Source organism: Rissa tridactyla, chromosome 4 (genome assembly GCF_028500815.1).
Source record: "Rissa tridactyla isolate bRisTri1 chromosome 4, bRisTri1.patW.cur.20221130, whole genome shotgun sequence".
In the NCBI taxonomy this organism is placed as follows: Eukaryota; Metazoa; Chordata; class Aves; order Charadriiformes; family Laridae; genus Rissa; species Rissa tridactyla.
Window position 1 is genome coordinate 17,007,948 of NC_071469.1, and position 23,210 is coordinate 17,031,157.

At 40.6% G+C, this 23,210-nt stretch overlaps 1 protein-coding gene across 5 annotated transcripts in view; it reads right to left on the reverse strand.

Moving 5' to 3' along the window:
• Window positions 1-23,210, reverse strand: part of PTPN5 (protein tyrosine phosphatase non-receptor type 5) — an 89,753-nt gene that overhangs the window by 22,862 nt on the left and 43,681 nt on the right. For 3 of the 5 annotated variants that reach the window (XM_054198910.1, XM_054198911.1, XM_054198907.1), the window contains 6 exons: window positions 18,145-18,311; window positions 17,108-17,227; window positions 15,201-15,284; window positions 9,668-9,906; window positions 6,170-6,359; window positions 3,037-3,121 (listed from right to left, as the gene is read on the reverse strand). In XM_054198910.1, coding sequence (XP_054054885.1) covers window positions 3,037-3,121; window positions 6,170-6,359; window positions 9,668-9,906; window positions 15,201-15,284; window positions 17,108-17,227; window positions 18,145-18,306 — 880 coding nt within the window. In that variant the 5' untranslated portion in view covers window positions 18,307-18,311. Of the gene's footprint in view, window positions 1-3,036; window positions 3,122-6,169; window positions 6,360-9,667; window positions 9,907-15,200; window positions 15,285-17,107; window positions 17,228-18,144; window positions 18,327-23,210 lie in introns of all 5 variants that reach the window. The other 2 variants (XM_054198909.1, XM_054198908.1) reach the window with 1 other exon arrangement.

Sequence of the window (23,210 nt, forward strand, 5' to 3'; positions counted from 1 at the left end):
CTACTTCTGATATAAGCAAGGATGCTATTGGTCTTCTCAGCCACCTGGGCAAACAGCCAGCTCATACTCAGCTGGCTGTTGACCAACACCCCCAGGTCCTTTTCCTCCAGGCCTCTTTCCAGCCACTCTTCCCCAAGCCTGTAGCATTGCATAGGGTTGTTGTGACCCAAGTGCAGGACCTGGCACTTGGCCTTGTTGAATCTCATACAATTGTCCTTGGCCCATTGATTCAGCCTGTCCAGATCCCTCTATAGAACCTTCCTACCCCCAAGCAGCTCAACACTCCCACCCAACTTGGTGTCATCTGCATGGTAGGGTAGAAACTAGTTATCTTATCTGAAGAGGTCAAAGTGACAACAACGGCTGCTGCAGATATCAATATGGCTGAGATGAAGTTTGCAGCAAATAATAAACCCATTGAATGATCATTCTTAAAAATATATGGTAGTGGGCCAGTTGGGACCTGTTTACAACTCTGGGACAGGGTGTTCAAAATGGCAGCATGTATTGAGTTTGCACAGCAAGGTTTTGGTAGTGGGGGAGCTGCAGGGGTGGCTTCTGTGAGAAGCTGCTAGAAGCTTCCTCTATGTCTGATAGGGCCAATGCCAGCTAGCTCCAAAATGAACTCACTGCAGGCCAAGGTTGAGCCAATCAGCAATGGTGACAGCACCTCTGTGATAACATATTTAAGGGTGAAAAAAACCCAACTGTGCAACTGCAGCCAGGAGAGAGGACTGAGAGAAACAACTATGTAGAAACCAAGGTCACTGAAGAAAGGGAAAGAAAGGAAGGGAAAGGAAGAAAGGAAGGGAAAGGAAGAAAGGAAGGGAAAGGAAGAAAGGAAGGGAAAGGAAGAAAGGAAGAAAGGAAGAGAAAGGAAGAAAGGAAGAGAAAGGAAGAAAGGAAGAGAAAGGAAGAAAGGAAGAGAAAGGAAGAAAGGAAGAGAAAGGAAGAAAGGAAGAGAAAGGAAGAAAGGAAGAAAGGAAGAAAGGAAGAAAGGAAGAAAGGAAGAAAGGAAGAAAGAAAGGGAAAGAAAGAAAGGGAAAGAAAGAAAGGAAGAAAGAAAGGGAAAGAAAGTGCTCCACGTGCCTGAACAGAGATTCCCCTGCAGCCTGTGGTGAAGACCATGGTGAGACAGGCTGTCCCCCTACAGACATGAAGGGTAATGGTGGAGCAGAGATCTACCTGCAGCCTGTGGAGAACCCCACATTGGAACAGGTGGATGCGCCTGTAGGAGGTTGTGACCCTGTGGGAAGCCCACATCGAAGCAGGCTCCTGGCAGAACCTGTGGCCCTGTGGAGGGAGGAGCCCATGCTGGAGCAGGTTTGCTGGCAGGAGCAGTCTGTTCCTGAAGGACTGCACTCTGTGGAAGGGACCCATGCTGGAGCAGTTTGTGCAGAACTGTAGGCCTGGGGGAAGGACTGACATTGGAGAAGTTCATGGAGAACTGTCTCCTGTGGGAGGGCCCCCATGCTGGAGCAGGGTAAGAGTGTGAGGAGTCCTCCCTCTGAGGAAGAAGGAGCAGTAGAAACAACATGTGATGAACTGACCACAACCTCAATTCCCCATCCCCCTGCACCACTCAGAGGGGAAGAGATAGAGAAATCAGGAGTGTAGTTGAAGCCAAGAAGAAGGGTGGGGTGGGGGGAAGGTGTTTTAAAGATTTGTTTTTTCTCATTACCTTACTCTGACTTGTAATTGGCAATAAATAAAATTAATTTCCATGAGTCAAGTCTGTTTTGCCCATGACTATAATTACTGAATGATCGATCTCTCCCTGTCCTCATCTCAATCCATGAGCCTTTCGTTATATTTTCTCTCCCCCATCCAGTTGATGAGGGGGAGGGATAGAGAGGCTTTGATGCGCACCTGGCATCCAGCCAGATTCAACCCGCCACACAGCAATTCTGATGTTTCAGTTAAAACATCTAATGTGAGATATTTCAAATGGATCCAGTTCTCAAAGCACACATTAGATACCAAATTCAGACAATAGAGATCACTTTAAAATCTAGAAGTTTGGGCATCTGAAATCACTACTTATCAGTACTTATGCAATCTGCTCTTTACAACAAAAACAGTAAATTAATACTTGAATGATTCACCTCAGTCATTAGCACAGAAATTGTGAAACATGGCTGAATGTTTTTACACTTCTGGTCTAAGGTGGAGCACAAAGTCATCAGAAGGGTTGGGCACATTGGATCATTGGCTACAGCTGCTGGAGTGGTAAGTCTAGATAAAAAAATCTCTTTTGGTATCATTTCCAATCCAGGTTCATTGACTAAAATGGTAGGCATAGCTGAGGACATTTTGGACTTCTCTGCACTCATCTTTGCTAAACTGACACTGAACCTTTTGGGCTTTGCAAACAGAGCTACTGTGGCCAGTGGTGGCATTTTCCAATGATGGCTTAGAGCCAAAGAGTGACATGACATCTAATTGTATCACTTTTCAAAGTAACTTTAAGTACAACACAGGGGAAAACGATGACGCTTGGGAAAACTTGTACCAAAATGTTTCTCAAAACTCCTACTCCTGGCTACAAATAAAAATAGTGTAATAGAGAAGAAAAAAGTTTTGATTTTCTGTATCATCTTAATGCCATCAGGCCAGCTCCCAGTATTCTCAGTTTACATTTGAGCCATGATTCTGAGAAAAACATCAGTTGAGAAAATAACATTGCTAGAATTTTGCCCTTCTAAAGTGTTTAATCAAGGAAACCGCTAAGTAACATCTAAATAAACACATCAAGTTCTTGGCTAGAATTTTTAATCAGCACCAAAAGATGCAATTCTAATGACTTAAAAACCTAAGTGCTGCTGATGTTCAGCAAATCTTAAGTCCCTCATCCTCTCTACCTCTTTTGAAATTTGATTTATGCTTTGAAGTCATGTTGATGCTTCATAAATGGCCTGTGGACAACACATGGTAGTGATAGCACATTTGATGCATTCTGGAAAGGAAAGTGCAAAGCCCTTCAAGCACGTGGAATAAACCACCCTGCCTCAGTGACTTAAAAAGCAGGAAACTTACTTGGGAGAATTGTTTTGTAGCGATTCTTACGCACTAAGCCTGGAATATCGTATTCCTTTGGATCCACAAAGTTCATTGGAATTTCCTGTTAAAAAAACCAACAACACAAAACACAGTAGGCAGTATTATTAGATTCACAAGAGGAATAAAAAACCCAAGCCCATTACGTCCTGCCTGTGAGGGAAGCAAAGTGATGAAGTCAACTGAGACATATGGTACGGTACTTCCAGCAATTTACCACCAAAATATGATTGATGTTTCCTTTTACTGTCACTGGCTTTCTTTTCTGAAATCTTAATATGAAAATGCTCATAGTGACTAATTCATTGAGTAATATGTGCGATGGCATTATGTTAGCTCCTAATATTATTAGAACTGAATTGCAAGTGTAGGTACAGAACTAAGCAAAAGGTGGTACGTAAGATACTCTGCTCCCAAAGCGATGGACCTCAGACACCATCCTTTCTGACTCACACTCCTTCCTCTCTGAGGGTGGAAGGAAATAATTTGCCAGTGACTCTCACCAGCAACAAATTATGACCTACATGATGACAGGCTGGCATATTGATCTGGCTCTATGGAGCTGGGGAAGTGTCACTTTTTGCTCACCACACTTTAAAGCTCCATGGGCAAGGACAGCAAAGACATGTTCAGGGATTACCTGCTCTCTACACTACTGACCCAAAGAACACACAAAGATGGAGGACCTTCTTATACTCCATTACTCATCTCCTGCAAGTAAGTGGCCAATGCCAGGCAGGAACAAATGGGAACCTTCCACCAACTGGAGTCAGTAGGTATGTGATGAGATGGGATGTGTCAACCAGGCTCAGCATAGAAACGGCTCATGGGAGCTGGGGAGCAGAGCTGGTCATCCCAGCTGCTGCACACTGGATTTGAGAGGCCAGTACTGGACAGACTGGTAACAGGAATCAGGGTTGAGTAAGACAAGCCTCACTCTGGGGAGAAATTAAGATGAGCAGGGCTACAGACTATGTTAAATTCTGGAGCTTTCGAATACTGACTATCTGTATTCTGTCTCTTACACAGCACTGAGTGTACTGCTGGGCTTAACCACAGGCAATTAATGATAAAAACATTTTGTTGAAGTAGCTTCCTATCAATTTGAGGAACTGCATGGGAATGAAACATTCATGTTTTCCTCAACTGTTACTTGGTGTTTAGTCACCCCCAACTCTTGCGCCAAGCTGCATGGTCTGTCCTTGGGACTTAGTCATTCACTGCTCAAGCAAAGTCTTGGTGAAATCAACAGGACTTCTGCCTGAGTAAAAACTCTAAATCTTGTCAGAATTTCAGGACTTAGCCCTGCAAGTGACATCCCCTCTGACTTTTCTTCCAAAATGAAACGCAGCTGCTTCCTTCATCGTGGATCTGGATTTTGAAAAGCAAGTAAGTTGGACAGACTGAAAATACATGATGCAGAGTGAGCTGGTGATAACTGTTTCATAAAAAAAGCCAAACTAGATTACAATTTTTAATTACAGAAATGACATTTTGATTACACAGCATTTTTATCTACACTTCTTCAGTTTTCATTAAAGAATGAAAATGACTTGGGATAGTTTGGCTGTTGAATGATTTTTCTGAACACCAGGAAAACTAATTCAAAATCTCTCAGAGAAATGAAGCATATTTTTCCTACTTCTAACATTATTTTCTTTGCTTGAATGCTACAGTGCACCTCAGAGACTGACAAAACTGTATCTGGACTTGTTCAGAAGTCAATTCAGGCACTCATTAAATTAACATTTCCTCGTTAGAACAGCAATAGATGCTTTAGTTTAAAAGAATCAGGGCTTGCCTACACAAAAGTTGCTTTTCTTCAACTTGTACAGCACTAAGTGAATTAAGGACCACAGATATCTGGTGGTCTGTTTTAAAACAGAAGCCCAGACTATTTCATCTCCCTCTGTGCTTGTAAAGTAGAAAAAAAAACCCCAACCCTCCTGAAACTGCACAAGGAGGGAAGACAGCAAGTGATACTCAAAGTATTACTGTGCCATTTCAGACCCTTGCAGGTCATAAAGAGAACAGACTGAAAGGGTTGTTATGTTGCAAAACATCATCTTCCTCCTGCTCTGCTGAGATTCCATGCTTAAGAGAATATTTGTCTTGGCAGCATTAACTTCAGCAGCTCTTGATCACGTGCTCTGAAATACCTCAACATGCAAAGACTGTGCTCTGGTTACCTCCCATCTTGTGCAGGAATTTACAACCCTGCCTAATAGACATAATACTCATAGCCACTGCAGCATTTTGCGTATTTTTTTTGCCAGGTATAATAAACATGACAATGCCTATCACAAGGACACTCCAGCAATTAGGGAAGAGACTCATAGAATGCAAAGATCTAAAAAGCCAGTGTACTCACTACACTGAAATGTATCTGGCCTTTATCCTAAACTACTTAGAAATCAAATTTTCAACTTCTTGCTTCATCTGTGTATGTGTATTTTTTCCCCAAATGAGGCAAAGAATTCTTTCTCCCAAAGCAACAGTGGATACAGTGAGCCAAGGAAACATATTTCAGAATCCTAAAAGCAACTGATAGAGCAGTTTACAACTAGTAAATAATTTTTGTGCAGAAAAAAATCCAGTAAGATGTATTTTCTATGCCTCCTGCTGAGTGACATAGCCACCCTGTGCTTCAGTTATCTGGAGAACATTCAGGCTTGGAAAGTAGCTCCATGCCAAATATTCAACAGGAAAGAGCATGTACTTGGACTAATTTCATCCCTAGGGCAACTCCAGACACATTTCAAGAAGTTATGCCTACATCAAACTTGGCTTTTCTTCTGTACTCTGGTGAAAAAGTTTGATTTTTTTTGTTAAAGTAGCATGCTGACACACACACACAAAAAGACTTGTGAAAACAGAGCTTTTTTTTGTTGCCAGAACCAATTCTCTGGGTTTTAAGTGACAACATCACTGAAAGCTTTCAGATACTGTCATTTCAAGGGATGACGAATTTCAGAATTGCATTAAATGTTTCACTGATGGAAGTGGAGTTTGTATGTACTAACTTAAGACCTGCAGAAAATAATAGCAGGGTTTATAGAAGAGAGACAACATCCCATTTTTCTGATGCTCCTAAAAGAGGTCAGATACTCACAAAGAACTCTGCCTGGAGTATGAAAGGATCCAGTGCTTTCTTGTGCAGTTCCTCTTCAGTAAGGATGTTTGATGCTGTCTGGAGGTATTCTCGGGCTGACTGTTCCCGTGGTGACATGACATAGCCAAACCCTTGCTCAGAACAGCCTGGGGTACACATATCCAGTGTGAGTGAAACATTTGAACCTCTCCTGCAAAACAGAGCGATCAAAGTTTGCTTACAGCAGAGCAGACTGACCCATTGTATGATCATTGTCAGCAATGGATACAGTCCCAATGACAGATAAACAGCAGTTTAGAAAAGCACCCATCTGGTTCTGCTGTGTGCATTACAGTCACTGACTGTGAAAAATGGGTGATACTTCTTGTGTAGACAAGACCAGAAGATGATTTTGAGCACTGGAATATGAAGGCCAACACTTTCAAAGTGCTGTCCGTAGTGAAGCAACTGTATACTTTGTCACCTAAATAGAAGCAACTTGCTTGTCAAAGGTGACGAGCAGGCAACTGCAGGGAAGTTCTCATACTTGCGTAAATAACACCATATTTTTGGATGTCTGAATATGGACTGATATTTTAGACATGACAGGTGAAAATATTGGTCTTAGTTTTCAGTGGGCCAGATCCTACTGAATAACCATTTATTAGCAGGACAGACAACATCAGTGCGATAAGATCTTGGGATAAACATTACCAGTTCCACATTAATAAAGACATGAGATGCAAACCACTACAGCGAATAATTTTTCTGTCTGAAAAACTTTCTTTCCACAACAGTACATCACAAGAAGGGTAAAATGAAGGTCCTAACATTTTAACAGTTACATTAAAAACACAGATGCTGCTAGGTGTAGAATTTTTAGTGGCTTTTATTTAAGCTAGCCACACAATAAAATGAAAGTCAAAATGGCTGCATTGTTTATTGAATGCAGTTTTAAAGCATTTCTGAGCTTCTGTCAATCTCACATATCACAGACAGAAGTAATATTCAAATGCCATCAGTGAATCTACATTTAATTATCTTCAACATAATAATAAAATCATACAATATGATTATTACTAGATGTAATGTTCTATACATCCACACGGTAAACCTATTTTTGATGTCTCTCAACTGGCAAATTCTAGTTGGGAAGTGTTTGCAGGAGCTATTGAAAAACCATGCAAACATACAAGCATGACTAGCTCACAAAGAAGACAGTAGAATTTGTTACTTGGATCACAGCCCTTTTCTGGATTCAGGAGTTTTTCTAAAAGAATGTGCAGCCAGCATCCTGCTATGATTCACGGCCATGGGGAATGGATTGTTGATGAAACATGACCACTACTGGTAGACACTGAATCTTTAGTGACACCTTTCAAAAGATTTTGACCCTACCCTGTGTGCTGTTAAATCACTACTACATTCCTCCCCAGAAATAGATGCATTCGATAACAAATACTTCTGGTTTTCTTTAAGGTAGAAGAGGCTACATACATAGAGATATTAATAGTTCTTCAACATGAGGAAATTAGATTGTTTCTTCTTAAGAGTAACATTCAGTGCTGTTTGAATTTAGCTAGTGACTAGCCTTCTAATGGTGAAGGTGGCTAAAGAACAAGAGGGAAATAAGATGCAGAAGCAGAATGGATGCAAAAGAGGGATAGGTAGATAATTCAACACAACACCAAACAAAGAAAGAGTGACCAATGCTTGATGTAAATGAAATCTGTCAGAGCACAGCCCAAACCTGAAATGATGTCTGGCTTCTCAAGCACATGTGTAGGTTGAAAACACGTTTATTTTACATCTTAAGTGTACACGTTCTATGTAATGTGAGCACTTCAAGTAATTGCTTTCTTTTTCCCATCTCTACTTCTTAGACAGTTTTTAAATTGTAATTCATTACTTGAATCAACTGATATTCCCCAATTGTCTTGAAACAGTGAGTACCTCTCCTGCAGGCTAGCAGTCACCTGAGAAGAAATGTCAGCATCTTTAAAATCAGAGAGATAGAATGAAACCAGGGATGATGATGCATTTCAAGCCCAATCTTGCCCATAATGAAAAAAAATGGCAAAACTCACTGGTAGCAGCAGGTTCAGGGGCAAGCCCCAGAGGATACTGCAATTTCATATTTAAAGAAGGAGAATATAACAATAAAAGGTAGGACATTTTAGGACAAATGTTGTAATCAAGAATAAAGTGAGAAAAAACATTCTAAGCTCACAGTGGAAATTAAAAGCCTCTTCTGTAACATTCCCTTTTACTGTGTCATGTGGTGCTTTGGAAACTCAGCATCATGCTTTTTAAAATCTCAGTTCTGCCCTTTGAGTTTTAGATATGAGAATTAACTATGGTTAGAACTCCAATTAAGCTTGAAAATCTAGAAATAAAGAAAGGTGATACGTCACTATGTTGGGCCCTTCAGTAACCTCATTCTTATTCATAACATCATCGCCTTTGCAGAATTTCTTAATGGAATTTCTATCCTCAAGATCTTTGTTTTCTTTCACCAAGACAATTAAAAGAACACAAAACAGAAAAAGATGCAATACTATAAACTTAGGCTTCTTGTGGTCCACAGAACAAAGGACAGTAACCTTAAACCAAGCTCTGCCTCAGAGATGAGTATGCTAAGTCTGGTGTGCTTCCTTTCGCTCATCCGTTCACTCACACACACAGACACACTGGCTAAGTGAAATAAAATAATCTTATGGATGAAAGTATAAGGATAGTTCAGTCCAACTGAACACTCGGTAACTGTGGTGAACATTTCCCTGTGCCAGCTCACACATTCTGCAATTCACCCACCGATGGGCCTTCAAAGTTCACAGATTATAGATGACCTTTTTGTGACATGTATGAGTGAAGATGGAGAAATGCAACAAATCAATACTACATCATTCCTATCTTCCTTTTATCTTAAAATGGCTTTTCCCAGCTATGAATCTCTCTGAGAAGCTCCGTTGCTCTGCTGGTTCGAGGAGTGAACACCAGCTAATCCCAAAGTTTCATTACTGGTTAATTTCAAAGGAATTAATTTACATTTGGACTAATCCATTTATAAGCGAATTATTGCAGATTACCATTTGATCTATGGTTTGCTTTTGGAGAAAGGACTAATCCTTCAGCACAAGTGACAGAAAAAATTAACAAGATCCACCTCTTTCAGAGGTAAAAGCTTTCACTGCCCTATAGTGGATTTCATGCTATGCAGTTGCCATCTTGGGGAATGGCAAGAGACTGATCAAATACAAATGGATATTTCAAAGGAAAGAAACGATGCTTTTGAGTAACACTTGTTGACTGCCATCTAGAAACTGTATGGTTTTTGGCTAATATGTTTATATTTATGACCGGACTGAAAACAAGACAGGAAATAAGGCAGGTGCTTGGCTTTAAAACCACATTTTAAAGTGACATTCATGAAGGCAATAAAGCTTCCTATTAGGCTCAGAAGTCCTAAATTCATGAAATCTGGACGAGACTTTTCCCTATTAATCACATCTACCCTACCTTTCTTGCAAGCCCACGGATTTAACCGTTAGAGTAGCTGGATCTGTCTCCGCTTTAATGTCCATTACGCAGTCAAAGACTGGAGTCTCAGGTACAGGATCCAAATCTAGGAAGTCATCCTCATTTTTATCCTCTGTCCACTCTGAGTACGTGAATGAAGGCTGCCGGCTCACAGATTGGCGTCTGTCCTCTTGTAGTGGAAAGGGGGGCTCTGGACGGGCTCTGAGTAGATGCCAAAACTGAAGGAAACAAACATTTTAAAGAGCTTTCTGCTTGTTGCCACCCCTTCCATACAGCATAGAGGGTGGATCTTTAGGGCAGCATCCCAGCCCGCTATAATGTATTAGAATCGCAGAGGACTGAAGAGGACAGGAATGTTCCATGCAGGAGTAGCTTTGTGGTGCATGTTACAAGGATTCACATCTACCCATTCAAACCTGTTTTCAGACACAGAGGTTTCCACAGAGCTGGCCAGGCTTAACTCGGGGATACAGTGGAATGTGCTTGTGACCATCATATGCAAGCCAACGTGACATCACTGTGCTTTTGTTCAGTTTCCTACCATTCCTAAGCTTTTTTACAAAATAAGAATCTACTATACTATTCTACAAATCATACCTCTCCTGACTTAATGGTTTTCCACCTAAAATTTAGTTATAGCTGGGTTAAGAAAAGTAAACATAATTTTCCTGAAGTACATGTCTTTGATAATCTGTCACGGTAACCTGAATTCACGTATAAGTGAATAATTTTTTAAAGGGGCCTTGATTTTTGACACACATGGTTTTAAGGCTCAGAATGCCCATTTCAGTTTCTGGCCAGTGGCAAAGCCTGTTCTGTAATCTAATTATCTGTTTTAAACATGGTATAGACAATAAATAATAGATCTTGTGAAGTTCTAGAACATAAATGCAATATTAAAGTTAATAATATAACCTAATGGAGGGCTAGAAATGGCATGAATCTAAAAAATTACTGTATCATATTGATTTGCATGGATGCTGTGGCAGACTAGATGATTTTGAGATTTTATCAGTAGACTGTTTAAACCTACACACAGACCTCAGTTAAAAATTTCAAGTTCACCTCTGAATTCCAAGATCCGGAACCTTAGGCCAACTTTATCCCTCTAAAATTGAACGAGGACCAGTATCGCTCAGTCTAAATGTTATACAAACTATATTGCATGGCATCCTTTTGAGACTAAGAAGAACAGGTCCTATTTTCCAAAGTAAAGCCTCTTCTGTCCTTTTCTTATAAGGCTTTTAAATGGGCAGCTGCATTTAGAAAACATGCCATTAAAAAATTTCTCTTCCTAGGCTACTAACAACTATTTTCTTGTGCCTGTGTGTCTTCATGTACTCTCATTTCTCTGAGAAAGAATGAAAGAAAGTGAAGCAAATTTTAATTTCTGTTTATAGTCAGGTTTAGCAAATGTTAGGACTCTCGCAAAGCAGCAGTATTCATTTGACAGTTACTTCCCACGAAATGTTTTTTTGTTTCAGTTAATCAGAGTACATGGTAATTACAAAAGCAAACATAGGAACATGATTACTAGACCTTTTTCACAAAAATTTGGGGCCCAACCTAACCTGAGTCTTTCCCGCATGCTTGGCTTGCTGGATGACAAGCAAGAAGGCTGAAGATCTGGTTCTATTTTCATTCCCCAAGATGACTTCTGGAGCCTGGCAGTCCCGCAGTACTAGCCATGGTTCTTTCACATACTGCAAGACTGTAATAGCTGAGAAGTTCAGAGTGTAAAATATCTGCTCAACAACTTTGTACTGCTGGAAAGTGCTGCTGTTAACTAAAATCAACACTTGTGCTACGGGCCAAGTTGAAGGTCTAGGTACCAATTATGTATTACAGATTCTAGAACTGGTATGGTGACACAGGATTGATTTTACTGGTGATTTAACGCACTGTAAATCCAAAGGAACAAAAAGTTCACCCTACAAAGCATCTTTTCTTTAGATTGAAAGAAGTGTGAGATATACCAGGAGATGCCCAAGACACTGGAAGAAATTAAGTTATACTTAAAAGTGATGGGGTTAAACTAAATAATGGAAAAATAGCCAGCTCTGAAAACCTGTTCAGGAGGTCTAGACAGCTCTATGCTGGTTCTCTGCAGCTGCCTGGGTCTTAAAACACCATTATATGAGGCAGAAAGCAGACAGCATCACTAATTCAAGCCTCAAGCACTCTATCCAGCCTTTTATTTTCACTGTGATTGCTAACCTCCTAACACATTCTCGTAGCTGGGTATTCTCAGAAAAGCGCCTCAAAGCTTAGCTGGGGTCTGCTCCCCTGAGAAATTTGCTCTACGTGTATCAGAGTCACAAATTCCCCGATTCAGGAATGAGCTGGACTTCATCAAGTGCACAGACCAGACAGGGCCTCTCTTCTCTTGGTATCACTTCTAAGAATCCACTAGACCACCATTTCTCAGCCTCATCAGGTGGCCCAACAATTACTGCTCTACATTAAAGCAACAAAGTACCTGTATAAAAGGGCACATTTTAACCCTTCCCCAGGGAACTACTAAAGCGTTACTGTAGGTTACCACAGTTACTGAATTAAAAAAAAAAAATCTGCATAAGCTGCTTTTCACTGGCATGCTATCTACTATGTACCATCAGTGTGGGACTGATCTATTAGGTCCATCTATAAAGACACAGGGGTAAATTTGCGAAAGAAAGACTTAATCATAAAAGCACTTCTTAATGCAAAAGACCCCCTTTAAGTTCCCTTCTAGGCAGCACATTGCTTAAAATCCATTGCTGGGGGGGGTGGGTGGGGAAGATATCACTTGGCTGAGAAAGAGAGAAAATAAAGAAAACTGTCTTCATGCAACTATCTGTTGTCTACCATTCTAGAAACCCTGCTTAGATCCATCACTACATTACTTTCAGTATTCTGCTGAGTACTATTTTACATCTTATTCTCTAAATACTGATAGAAGCAGATGTATTCAAATTGCAAAGCAGCTAGACCTGGGCTGCATCAAAAGATGAGTGTCCAGCAGGTTGAGGGAGGTCATTCTATCCCTCTACACCGCTCTTGTGAGACCCCATCTGGAGTACTGCGTCCAGTTATGGAGCCTTCAGTACAGGAAAGACCAGACCTGTTAGAGCGAGTCCAGAAGAGGGCCACAAAAATGATCAGAGGGCTGGAACACCTCTCCTATGAGGACGGACCGAGAGAGTTGGGCTTATTCATCCTGGAGAAGAGAGGGTCCAGGGAGACCTTACAGCAGCCTTCCAATACTTAAAGGGGTCTTTATAAGAAAGATGGGGACAAACTTTTTAGTAGGGTCTATAGTGATAGGACAGGGAGTAATGGTTTTAAACTGAAAGAAGGCAGATTCAGATGAGATATAAAGAAGAAATGTTTTACGATGAGGGTAGTGAAACACTGGAAGAGGTTGCCCAGAGATGTTGTAGGCACCCCACCCCAGCTCACTGCAGGGAGGGTTGGACAAGATGACCTTTAAAGGTCCTTTCCAACCCAGACCATTCCATGATTCTATGACTCTGTGTCAGAGACTAAGGTAACAGGTAAGTAGGAAGGGACAAGGCTCATATGCTCTCTCTAAACCACGTCTCCTTCCTAATGTCACTGTTAGAAGATACTGGGCAAGATGGACCATTGGCCTGACGTTTGTTATGTTCTGGTTCTCTGTGACTTGTCCAGAGAACAGGCTGTCACAGAGACATTTGTGCCTCCACTCTAGCTAGAAGACTGTTAGCACAGACCACAGGAATACAAAACAGAGCAAGCTTGACTACACGGGAACTGTTATAACACTGTTTTCTGTACAAAAGTTTTAACCAACACTTTAAAAAGGGCTAAGTCCACTCTCATCTACACTGGTATAAGTGTTCAATTACAAGAAGTTACTACATATGCAAAGCAGTTTAAAGTGATATCAGAATTTTTGGCCATAGAGAGCTTTCATTTAAAGTTCCTTGCTGTGCTAAGAATGGGTCAGCAATAAAATGCTTCCATCCAGCAACAACTAGGTTTGATATGCAGAGAAATCGCGCCCCTGCTATTTTGATTTCCAGCTCAGAATGTTTTGCTGCAAAATTACCTAGAATTCACACAGTTTATCACAAGTCCCAGACGTCTCATTTTTGTTCTTTAATATTTGCAATTACAAAATCACCCAAAGTTTATTTTTTGAGGACACAAAATTCATCTGGATAAGGAACAGCAGCATCAAAAAAGCAGAAAATTGCATAAGCCCAGCTAACTTCCTTGCCTACATCAATGATGAGAGACATAGAGGCATTAACAATAATTACTTCGCCGAATGGAAAGTTTTAAAAAGCACATTCATCCAACAGATTAAACAGAAGATTTTGCCACCATGCTGCCTCTGAGCGACCGTAACCATGGCATGTAATATGACAAACTTCCTACCAGCGAGCGTGGCCAGCAAATCAAAGGAAGTATTATTCCCCTCTCCTTGGCACTGATGCAGCAGCACCTTGAATACTGTGTCCAATTTTAGGCCCTCCAGTTTAATACAGATAGGAAAAACTGGAGTGGGCCCAGTGGAGGGCTACAAAGGAGGTCAGGAGCACATGATCTTTGAAAAAGGTGGAAGGAATTGGGCTTGTTCAGCCTGGCAAAGAGGATCCTGGAGTGACCTAGCAGCAACCTGCAACTACTTGAAGGGCAGCTGCAGAGATGATGCAGACAGACTCTTCTTGGTAAAGGCAGCTGATACCACAAGGAATAATGGCCACAAGCTGCAGAAATCCAGCTTTAGTAAATTCAGATCAGACATTAGGAACAAATTCTTCCCTGACAGCACTGGCAGTCATGGTACAGGTACCCCCAGAGATGATACATCTACTTCCCAGGAGGGTTTTCAAAACCTGTGTAGAAAAATGCATGTCTGACCTTAACGAGTGTTGGCAACAGCCCTGCTTCAAGCAGGATGTCAGATTAGCAATCTTCACAGGTCCCTTCCCACCAACAGTCCCGTGATTCTATGATCTACTTCATTACACTACGCATCACTCAAAAGACATGTACATGGTACAGCTTCAGCTTCCTGAGCTGCCTGAAGGCAGTCAAGGACAGGAAATGATGTTCCACCAGCATTTTCAGTAACTGCATTCCCACTCTACCAGAACACTATACAAAGGGCATTACATTCACAAGTGCTCTGGACCAGCTATTTCTGCTGCTTAAGTCAAAGGATGCTCTGCAGGTAACTCATAAGGCAGCAATATTAGATAGTCTTGTTACGGGACCACATCCCTTTTACTTAAGTGCAAATAGTTTGCCCATCTGTGGATGGAAAGAATAAAAACCATCAGTGTAATCCCCAATTCATCAAGAAATTGAGTAAGGCTAAGTGTAGTTGTGATTCTCTATGTAAAGCAAGGAGAAAACTATACAGAAATAGCCCCAAATATGTTGCTTTACAATCAACTTGGACATAACATCAACAGGTAAATTAGACATCTTATAAAAACTGACTGGGCATGGATATAGTTTGCACAGTATCATAACTTACCAGAGATCCTACAAATAACAGTCCTAGAGAAGCTAAAGACAGCAGGATGTATGATACCACAATGCTCCCGATTCTAGTCAGGTCCTGTGAAACAACAGAATTGGCAATGATTCCTAAAGTATTCAGGGACGCTGTATAGTGTCTGCACGCATGTTCTTTGCAAGCTGTGTATTCATTCTTGGATTTCCCATGTAGATTTAGTTAGACCATACTCTTGCCCATGAAAAAGCCACCACCAACAACAGAAAAATGCCAGGCTTTGGAAAGGACCGAAATTGAAACCATCTCTAAGCTCCAGCACCTCAGAAGGTCTAAAAACCATATTTCACTGTGAAGGCAAAGAGGAAGTCTGCTTCCTACCCTCATGCATTGCCAAAATTGAGATCTGTATGCATGATTCAATTTTGCAGCCTGGATCCATGTTTCATTGCCACAGTCAGTGTAATTTTATATTGTAGCAAGGAGCTTTGAGGAAAATTTAGTACTGTTCTCATGTTTGTGGGTCCTTACATAAAACTCGGCCACAGAGGACTTTTCTACATTTTCTACACATTCTGTGAAACACCATCAGATTCATTCACAGCACTGGCAGTGAAATCTCCCTCTGATGTCTTAGTCATACTTAAATAGTTTAGAGTTCAGCCTATTGTACAAAATACAATTCTAATGGGCTTCAGCGGGCAAGGAATTTTACTCTGTTTCTGACGAACGAGTACAGCTAAAGAGAAATTCAGAGTTAAAAGCTTTCATTTGTTTATTTTAACATCTGAAGATTTCTTTGCCTTTGCTGTTTTCAAGTCTAAATCTGCACTGTAAATAGCGCTATAATAAACAGTCCTCAAAGATATGCATGAACACCTGCATAGAATTATACTTGGGATGTTCTTGAGGTGCATTCTAGGAATAAGTTTCCTCCACACCGAACACTTACTTTAAGTCAAAATCATGTAAATCAGGGATTTCCTGTAAGAACAACTTGTTAATGACTGACCCACTACAAATAAGATATAAGCAATGCTCTATGAAGAGCTATGATTGTGCATAATAAACCCAACTAAGAAAGGGCAAAGAAAAAGTGCTTCTTTCAAATAAACAAAATAGCAGGTGACATGCAGCTCAAACATTGTTAAGCGAACACAAAAACAGTCTCCTCTGTACTTCAGCCATAAGAGGCACTGAGTCAGATTTCCTATTTGTACAGCATAGCCTCTGCTACAAAGATTATGTACAATGAATCTAACCATTCTGATAGCAAATATATTTTGCCTGATTTATGAAAGTAGCTGCTCACCATTTAATTAAGGTTCTGTCCACACTAGAGAAATCTGCACTGGGTATAATTACCCCAGTAATTTATCAGATGAATCATACTGGTATACATGTCATTACATCACAGTGAGAAGCTAAGCAATTTTACTGGGGTAGCTTTGTAGATATAATTTAATCTGTGCATCTAGTACACCTGAAATACTTTTACTGCACATAGATATGCTCTAAACACTCAACAGAAATAGAATTTTGTGACTGTGTATCTTGTGATTTGCACCCTTTATGTGGCGTGATCCATTCTTCCAGAATTTAAACTCCTATCCATCCTAATAAATTAAGTTCCAATTCTTTCTTTACAGTGGGCTAAACCTTCGTGGGCTGATTTCTTATTGCTTTGTTTCATTTGTAATCATTTGCACATTATGAAAAATTTGCTGTGATGAGCTAATGTCATAGACAAAAATTAAGCCCTTTATCTTGAAGGTAAAATATGGATCTGTTTCCAAAAAACTCTTTTCACCGTTTCAGGACACACATGCATTATTATCACTATATTATAGGAAGTACACATGTATTACACTTTTAAACAGGAGAGATATTAGAAGTATTTATAATCAGAGAGAAGTACAGGGACTTACCTCCCCTTGATCTGACAAAAACTGTTTAAATGGGGTAAGCAAGTAAGACAGCAGGTCAAAGGCATTCTGAGCTGCTGGGAGCGTCCCGTAAGTGCTGTACCACAGCATCATGCAGAGAAGCTGTGTAATCAATCAGAAAATACATAATAAGCATCTCTCATTACACAAACATTCATTTTCATTTCAAGAATGCATAATTAACTAATTTAGTTCTCATTGATTTCATGTTGATCATCATGTTTGCTTTAAAAAGTCAGGTATTTTCTAGGCTGTAGCTTAACAGGAACTTAAAGACTGACTGCCAAATGTTCAGCTACCATTAACTAGATGCGTATCACTAAGTTAAGCAAGCTTACTCTGATCTACACTAGCAAAAAGACTGCCCATGGTAGCCTGTACATCAAAAGAGCAAGTACATCAAAAGAGCAAGAGCAAGATTCCTCTGACTTTTGAACTTTCAGCATTATTATTATTAGATCAAAAGTGGTAACTCTATGAACTTTGAATGTTATTGAAAGACAATTAAGGCCTATCTCATGGCTCTCACAAATAGCCACGTTCACACAGGTATCCCTATAAACAGATACACATAAATACACATGTTGAAAGATTTCATTTGAACCACTAAGGTTGCTGCACGCACCACAGCTAATGTAAAACAAAAGCAATGATGCTATATTTAACACCCTCACAGAGAGGTATACCTTCATCCTCAACCATCAAAGGCACACTGGAACTTTTTAAGAAGATGGTTATCTACCCCCATATGTATCAGCTACAGAAGATGGGTTTTTGTTGGGAGATGAGTCATTTGGCAAAGGAGGTATTTGCAGTGGGGCAGACAACGGGATGGGAGTCTGGGACATCAAAAGGCAGGGACTGTTTGAAAAGCAAAGCTTTGAGAGTTTGCTGCAGAAATAAAACGACTGCAGCTATGCCCATTGTTACATCTACAATGAATGAGGAGGAAACCTCCCAAGCCAACAAAGCTTAAAAGAAGGGTCCCAGCATTTCAAAGAGATGACAAGCTGCCTTACCAGAATCTGTGAGAGGACAAACAGATACATGCTGTCTCCAGGCATTAATCCATTCCACTGGGCAGCCCAACCAAGCAGTGCTGTTTTCTGGAAGGTTTTCAGGGACTGCTCTTTCCTGTTCACCTGTCCTTGTTGTCCTTCAGCTTCATCCATTGACTCCATAACAGCTGGATTGGAAAGACCTTCACGTGAAAATGACATGTGCAGGGAATGAATAGTACGTAACCCTGCAGCCACCGCGGAGCCTGCAAGGGCTATTGTTTTCCTAGAGACGATGGTTACCTCTCAGTTCTGCATCAGTAAGCGTGGCTCAGGATTGTGAGCGTCACACTCTATTAGTGCAGCTGTATTCACCTGCCTTCGTCAGAAAAAAGTGAGCGTGGGCGGATAAATTATTTTCTCTTTCTTTCCGGAGGTGCAGATTCTGGGCTTTGTTGTTAATAAATTCTCATTTACATCACTGCACCTTTTCGTTTTTACTTTTTAAAAGGAACCATCTGTGCTATTTTCCTAGCTCCACACTTCCTGGCTACATGGTGGCAGAGAACCCATTTTGTCTCTCCCTGCCTCAAATTCTCTATTTCCCCTTATTTTTCTGCTTTCTCTAATTTGATTATAAATTTCTGAGGTAGAGCCTGTTTCATCTTATGTGTCTGAATAGTGCTCAAGGGTTCTGGGTTTTGCCTGAGTGTCCTAAGGCACTAATAAAACAGACTTTATTCTAATAACCTACTTCTTGGATGAATTCATACTCAGGAGCTATTTAATAATGTTGTAATGCTATTCCATTCAGTGGAAATATGCACTGGAGTGGCTAGTCCCTCAGTAACAGTATTTCGAACACAGTCTGTGTAGATATAAATTAATTTACAAGCTAAAAGGAGTGAAAGATCAGACCTGTTTGATGTAAGTACTACTGATTTACATCTTTCTACATGAGGAAAGCCCCAAGGTTGCCCTGCGTACAACACTGTAGCCTTAAGTCTAAGCCAGCCACCTGTGCGCCAGGGAAAGGCCACATCATTGTCCCTTCTGTGGTTTGTTGAGGTCAAATTTCTATGAAACATTCCTCTCATTAGACATTTCTCTAAGTGTCTCACAATAGTAACTCTAAGTCAGATAACATCCATAAACTAGCCACAGCTCTAATTAGGCAGATGAAACATATGACCCATGTATCAGCTGAGGGTCTGGCCATTAGTACAGTAAGAATTCATGAAAATACCCCCTTCTGATTTCTAAAATACAAAAACGTGAGAGTGGACAGGAACATGAAACACTTATTCGCACTCAGTGGATGTTCTTCCCTGCCTCACTGAAACAGACTTTAGGGTATCCACCCCTGCGCAAGAGAACAAGGCGTTTGGGAAATGCTGATGGTTTCCTCTACAAGGTTCTCCATTTCAACAGCTACCCAGCAACAAGAGGGTCATCATTGTGTAATGACTGGGGAGATCCAGAGGTAACACAAGAACGAGCACCTGAAAGGTACCACCAGGTACTTCCTCAGGAGCTCAGGTTATTGGTTTCTCAGGTACTTCCCCAGGAGTTCAGGTAACTGGTTTCTCATTTTCAAAATATCTCCAGCCAGTTTATGATGGGTAGTAGCCTCAGCAGGGTATGCTGGGTATAACTGGTTATATGTAGCTATTTTCATTGTCTTTACACAGGTATTTCTCAGGAATCATAGAGAATGTGCATCTAGACGGACATACACCCATGTCATTCCATAGGTATGTGCTGAAGTTAACTGACTATTTGCCAGGAAGGACTCAGTCCAGTAATTTGCATAAACACGGTCAAAATTTCATATTAAATACAGGTCAGCAGAACATGGAAAAATATGGAAACTAAAAAGGTAAAATCAGAAGTGTCAACAATCCCAGCCTGTATTTCTCACAGTGGTAAAAATTCCTTTGCTTTCATCTGTATGTCGTTAATGCTAGAAGACAACAGCTTGAAAATAGCACTTTTCAAAGAAAAGCAGACAGTTTCTGGAACATAGCTCAAGAGATCACGGGAGCTCTACCTCTCTGTCCCTCAAGCTCCAGCCGGTAATCTGCAGCCCACGGCATGCCCCCCCGCCCCCCCAGGAAACACAGAGTCCAGATGCAGTCCTTGGCGTCCAGGAACACTGACCATACGCTTAACACCTGACTTCTGATTCCATGCTACATAAATCTGAACCCAAAGTTCTCCAAGAGGACAATACAGTGGCTACATTAAGCAGCCACAGTTAAGCCTGCCTAAATACTTTCACTGGTGACCTTTGGTTTCGTTTTCTACAATGTCATAAAACTTATCAGTTAAAGTTGAAAATTCTCAAGCTTCCAAACTGCTTCAGGTCTCACTGGATATGGACAACAACTGAGGGGAAAACCCTTGTTAATGTTTTCCCATTTTTTTCTGCTATTTTTGCAGGAAGTTGATGTGTTTTGGAATAGGAATTAGGAATTTAGCAGGCACAGAATCTGGACGTCATAAATTATTTTTGCTATTCACACAAGAAGACACGCACCCGTGGCTGAGACATAAACCTTCCAAAAAAAAAAAAAAATCTATTTACATATAGTTTATTATATTGCTCCTAAGGTCTCTAACCTTCCATTTTCACTAACCATGTTTTAAGTCCTACTTTTCCTTTATCTGCATTAAATAATGCACCTTCTTTCCTAAGAATGGTGAATGAAGCTATTTACTGTTTTTCCAAATCCTAATGACTTCCGTTCTTAGATACCCCTCCCCAAAAATCAAGATAAAATACACACAGAGCAGAACTAAAACATTTTTGGGAAGACAACCAGAACAAGGAGACAGGGAATGCAGATTTCAAGCCCAGCTTTCAACTATTTTTTATGGCATAATACTTCATATTTCAGAAGACTTTTTTTTTGACTGACCAAAAGCTCATTCACCTGCCTTATGCAGCAGGTAAACAGAATTTCTTTTTTTCATATCTGTAACAGCCTGAGATTTTACAAGGTCACTTCTGTCTAGGTTGGAAACAGAACCCTGACTCTAATAGGACGATGTGAAGGCCACTTAGCAATACGCCTTCTGGAACAAAGACGTCGAAGTTAGGGGACCACTGTGTGTCTGTAACCATGGGGATCTATGCCTCTCCACAGCCCAGAAGCCCAGTTTCTGGTATTCCAGTGTTGTCTAGCAACAGCTGTACAATTGTAGGAGTCACATTCTCGTTCTTATGACTGTCCTATATGAAGGACAATAGACTACTTCCTTCTTCCAATTATTTTCACTGTATAAGATAGAGATATGGTCTACGGACCTAGGAGCCCAGGATTCCAGCTCTGCTGAATTGATACAGTTCAACCATTATCAACAGGTATTTTCACTAAAACAGTAAAAGACAATACGGGCATCAGGTCAAGAACTAAAGTAATGGAGAACTGTCTGAATTCATATGTATAAATGTACAGATTAAGACTCATATCTTGGGTATACAAAGCAAGTACCTTGGGTTAATTAAAGTCCACTCAAAAATTTGCTACTCCAAATCACAAGTGATTAGATTTTAACAAACATCATGATGCCCACCTAGGGCTCTGTATTGATTTAACACGTCAGCTTTAAACAACACTTCAATTACCATTCACATTTCATCTTGCAATCCTATATTCTTATATTATTTACCCTAATGAGCCCTGGTTTTTCTCAGTGCACAGAATATGTAATAAATGAGTGAGACGTAAGTAAAATTTTCTTGTGTCAAGGTCAGTGCACAGGTCATGACAAGGATGACTACATACAGGAGGAATGAATGAAGCCTCTCCTCTGCTAAATGACTTGACTGACAGTGAAAGCTAACCATTCATGTGATATCCTCCTGAATTTCTGACCCATGGAGACTGGGATTCAAGTTCCACAAGTACTTCTGCTTTGATGCAGGGCTATGCTTGCTAGAAAAAAAACCCTTTGGCATAAGAATTAAAAGGCCTCTGACATCTGTAGCAGCCATATGGCTTGTTTAAAGCAACTTGAAATTTCAAAACAGCACCATAAACTTAACCTCATCCTTGCTCTTCAGGGAAAGGAACTTTCTGGATCAAACCAGTGATCCATTCGTACTGTATTCTTTCCTTAAACCTAGCCACCAGTACAAGCTGCCAAAAATAAATGGCACAACACTTTGCTGTGTAATAAACTATACAGGGAAACATCTTTGTCCACTCACAAGGTAACAGCTGGCTTCTGTAGCTCAGACAATGCCCATTTTAAAATCCCTGTGCCTCCATCTCTTTCTTTTTCTGACTTCATATGCGCGTACATAAAGGGCAGAAGAGTAGAACAAGAATACCTACATACTCTTGCAGAAAAGCATGCGCTTAGAGTACCAGACTTAACTGAAACATTAAAAGGCACTGTAGTAATGATAAGTAAGTCAACAATGCCTTGCAGTAACAAACATGCCATGATCCAATTGAATGCTGCTGTTGGCAAGGCTTCAGCAGCTCTGTAACTCAAATGATTCATACTTAGAGCCTTCAGAGAACAACAAAACAAAAACCAATCCCTCCCCGGACCACGTATCCTGGCTGCATTTCCTAATGAAGTTAGCACTTTAAAAGGAACTTGTGTCCCCTCTTGTGCATGGGTGCTAATGCTCAAGGAATCGACATAACTCAGTTGGCAGATTCAATTTAACAATGTATTTTTGGGATCAAAAAAGACTTGTTCTTTATCAAAAGCAATTTTATAATAGAACTACAATATACACCCCTCCCCCAATGAGAATATAGTGCTCATACAGTTATTAGACTTTTACTTAAATCCATCACCTTTTATCTGTGGGAATTATGCTTTTGGAGGATTGGGTGGTACTGCCTTTTCACTGGGAAATACAAATTTTGTTAATGGTGGCTGCTTCTTCATTCACGGTGGAATCCCTGAGTTCTGTGGAACTACCTGCCAGACACACAAGCTATGAGGGAAAAACGGGTCTCACCTGTTCTGCCAACTCTCAGACTACAGCAGTCAACAAGCCACAGCAGCTCAGCTGCATTGTCCCATATGTGTTTTATTTGTGTGGAGATACATATCCCTCT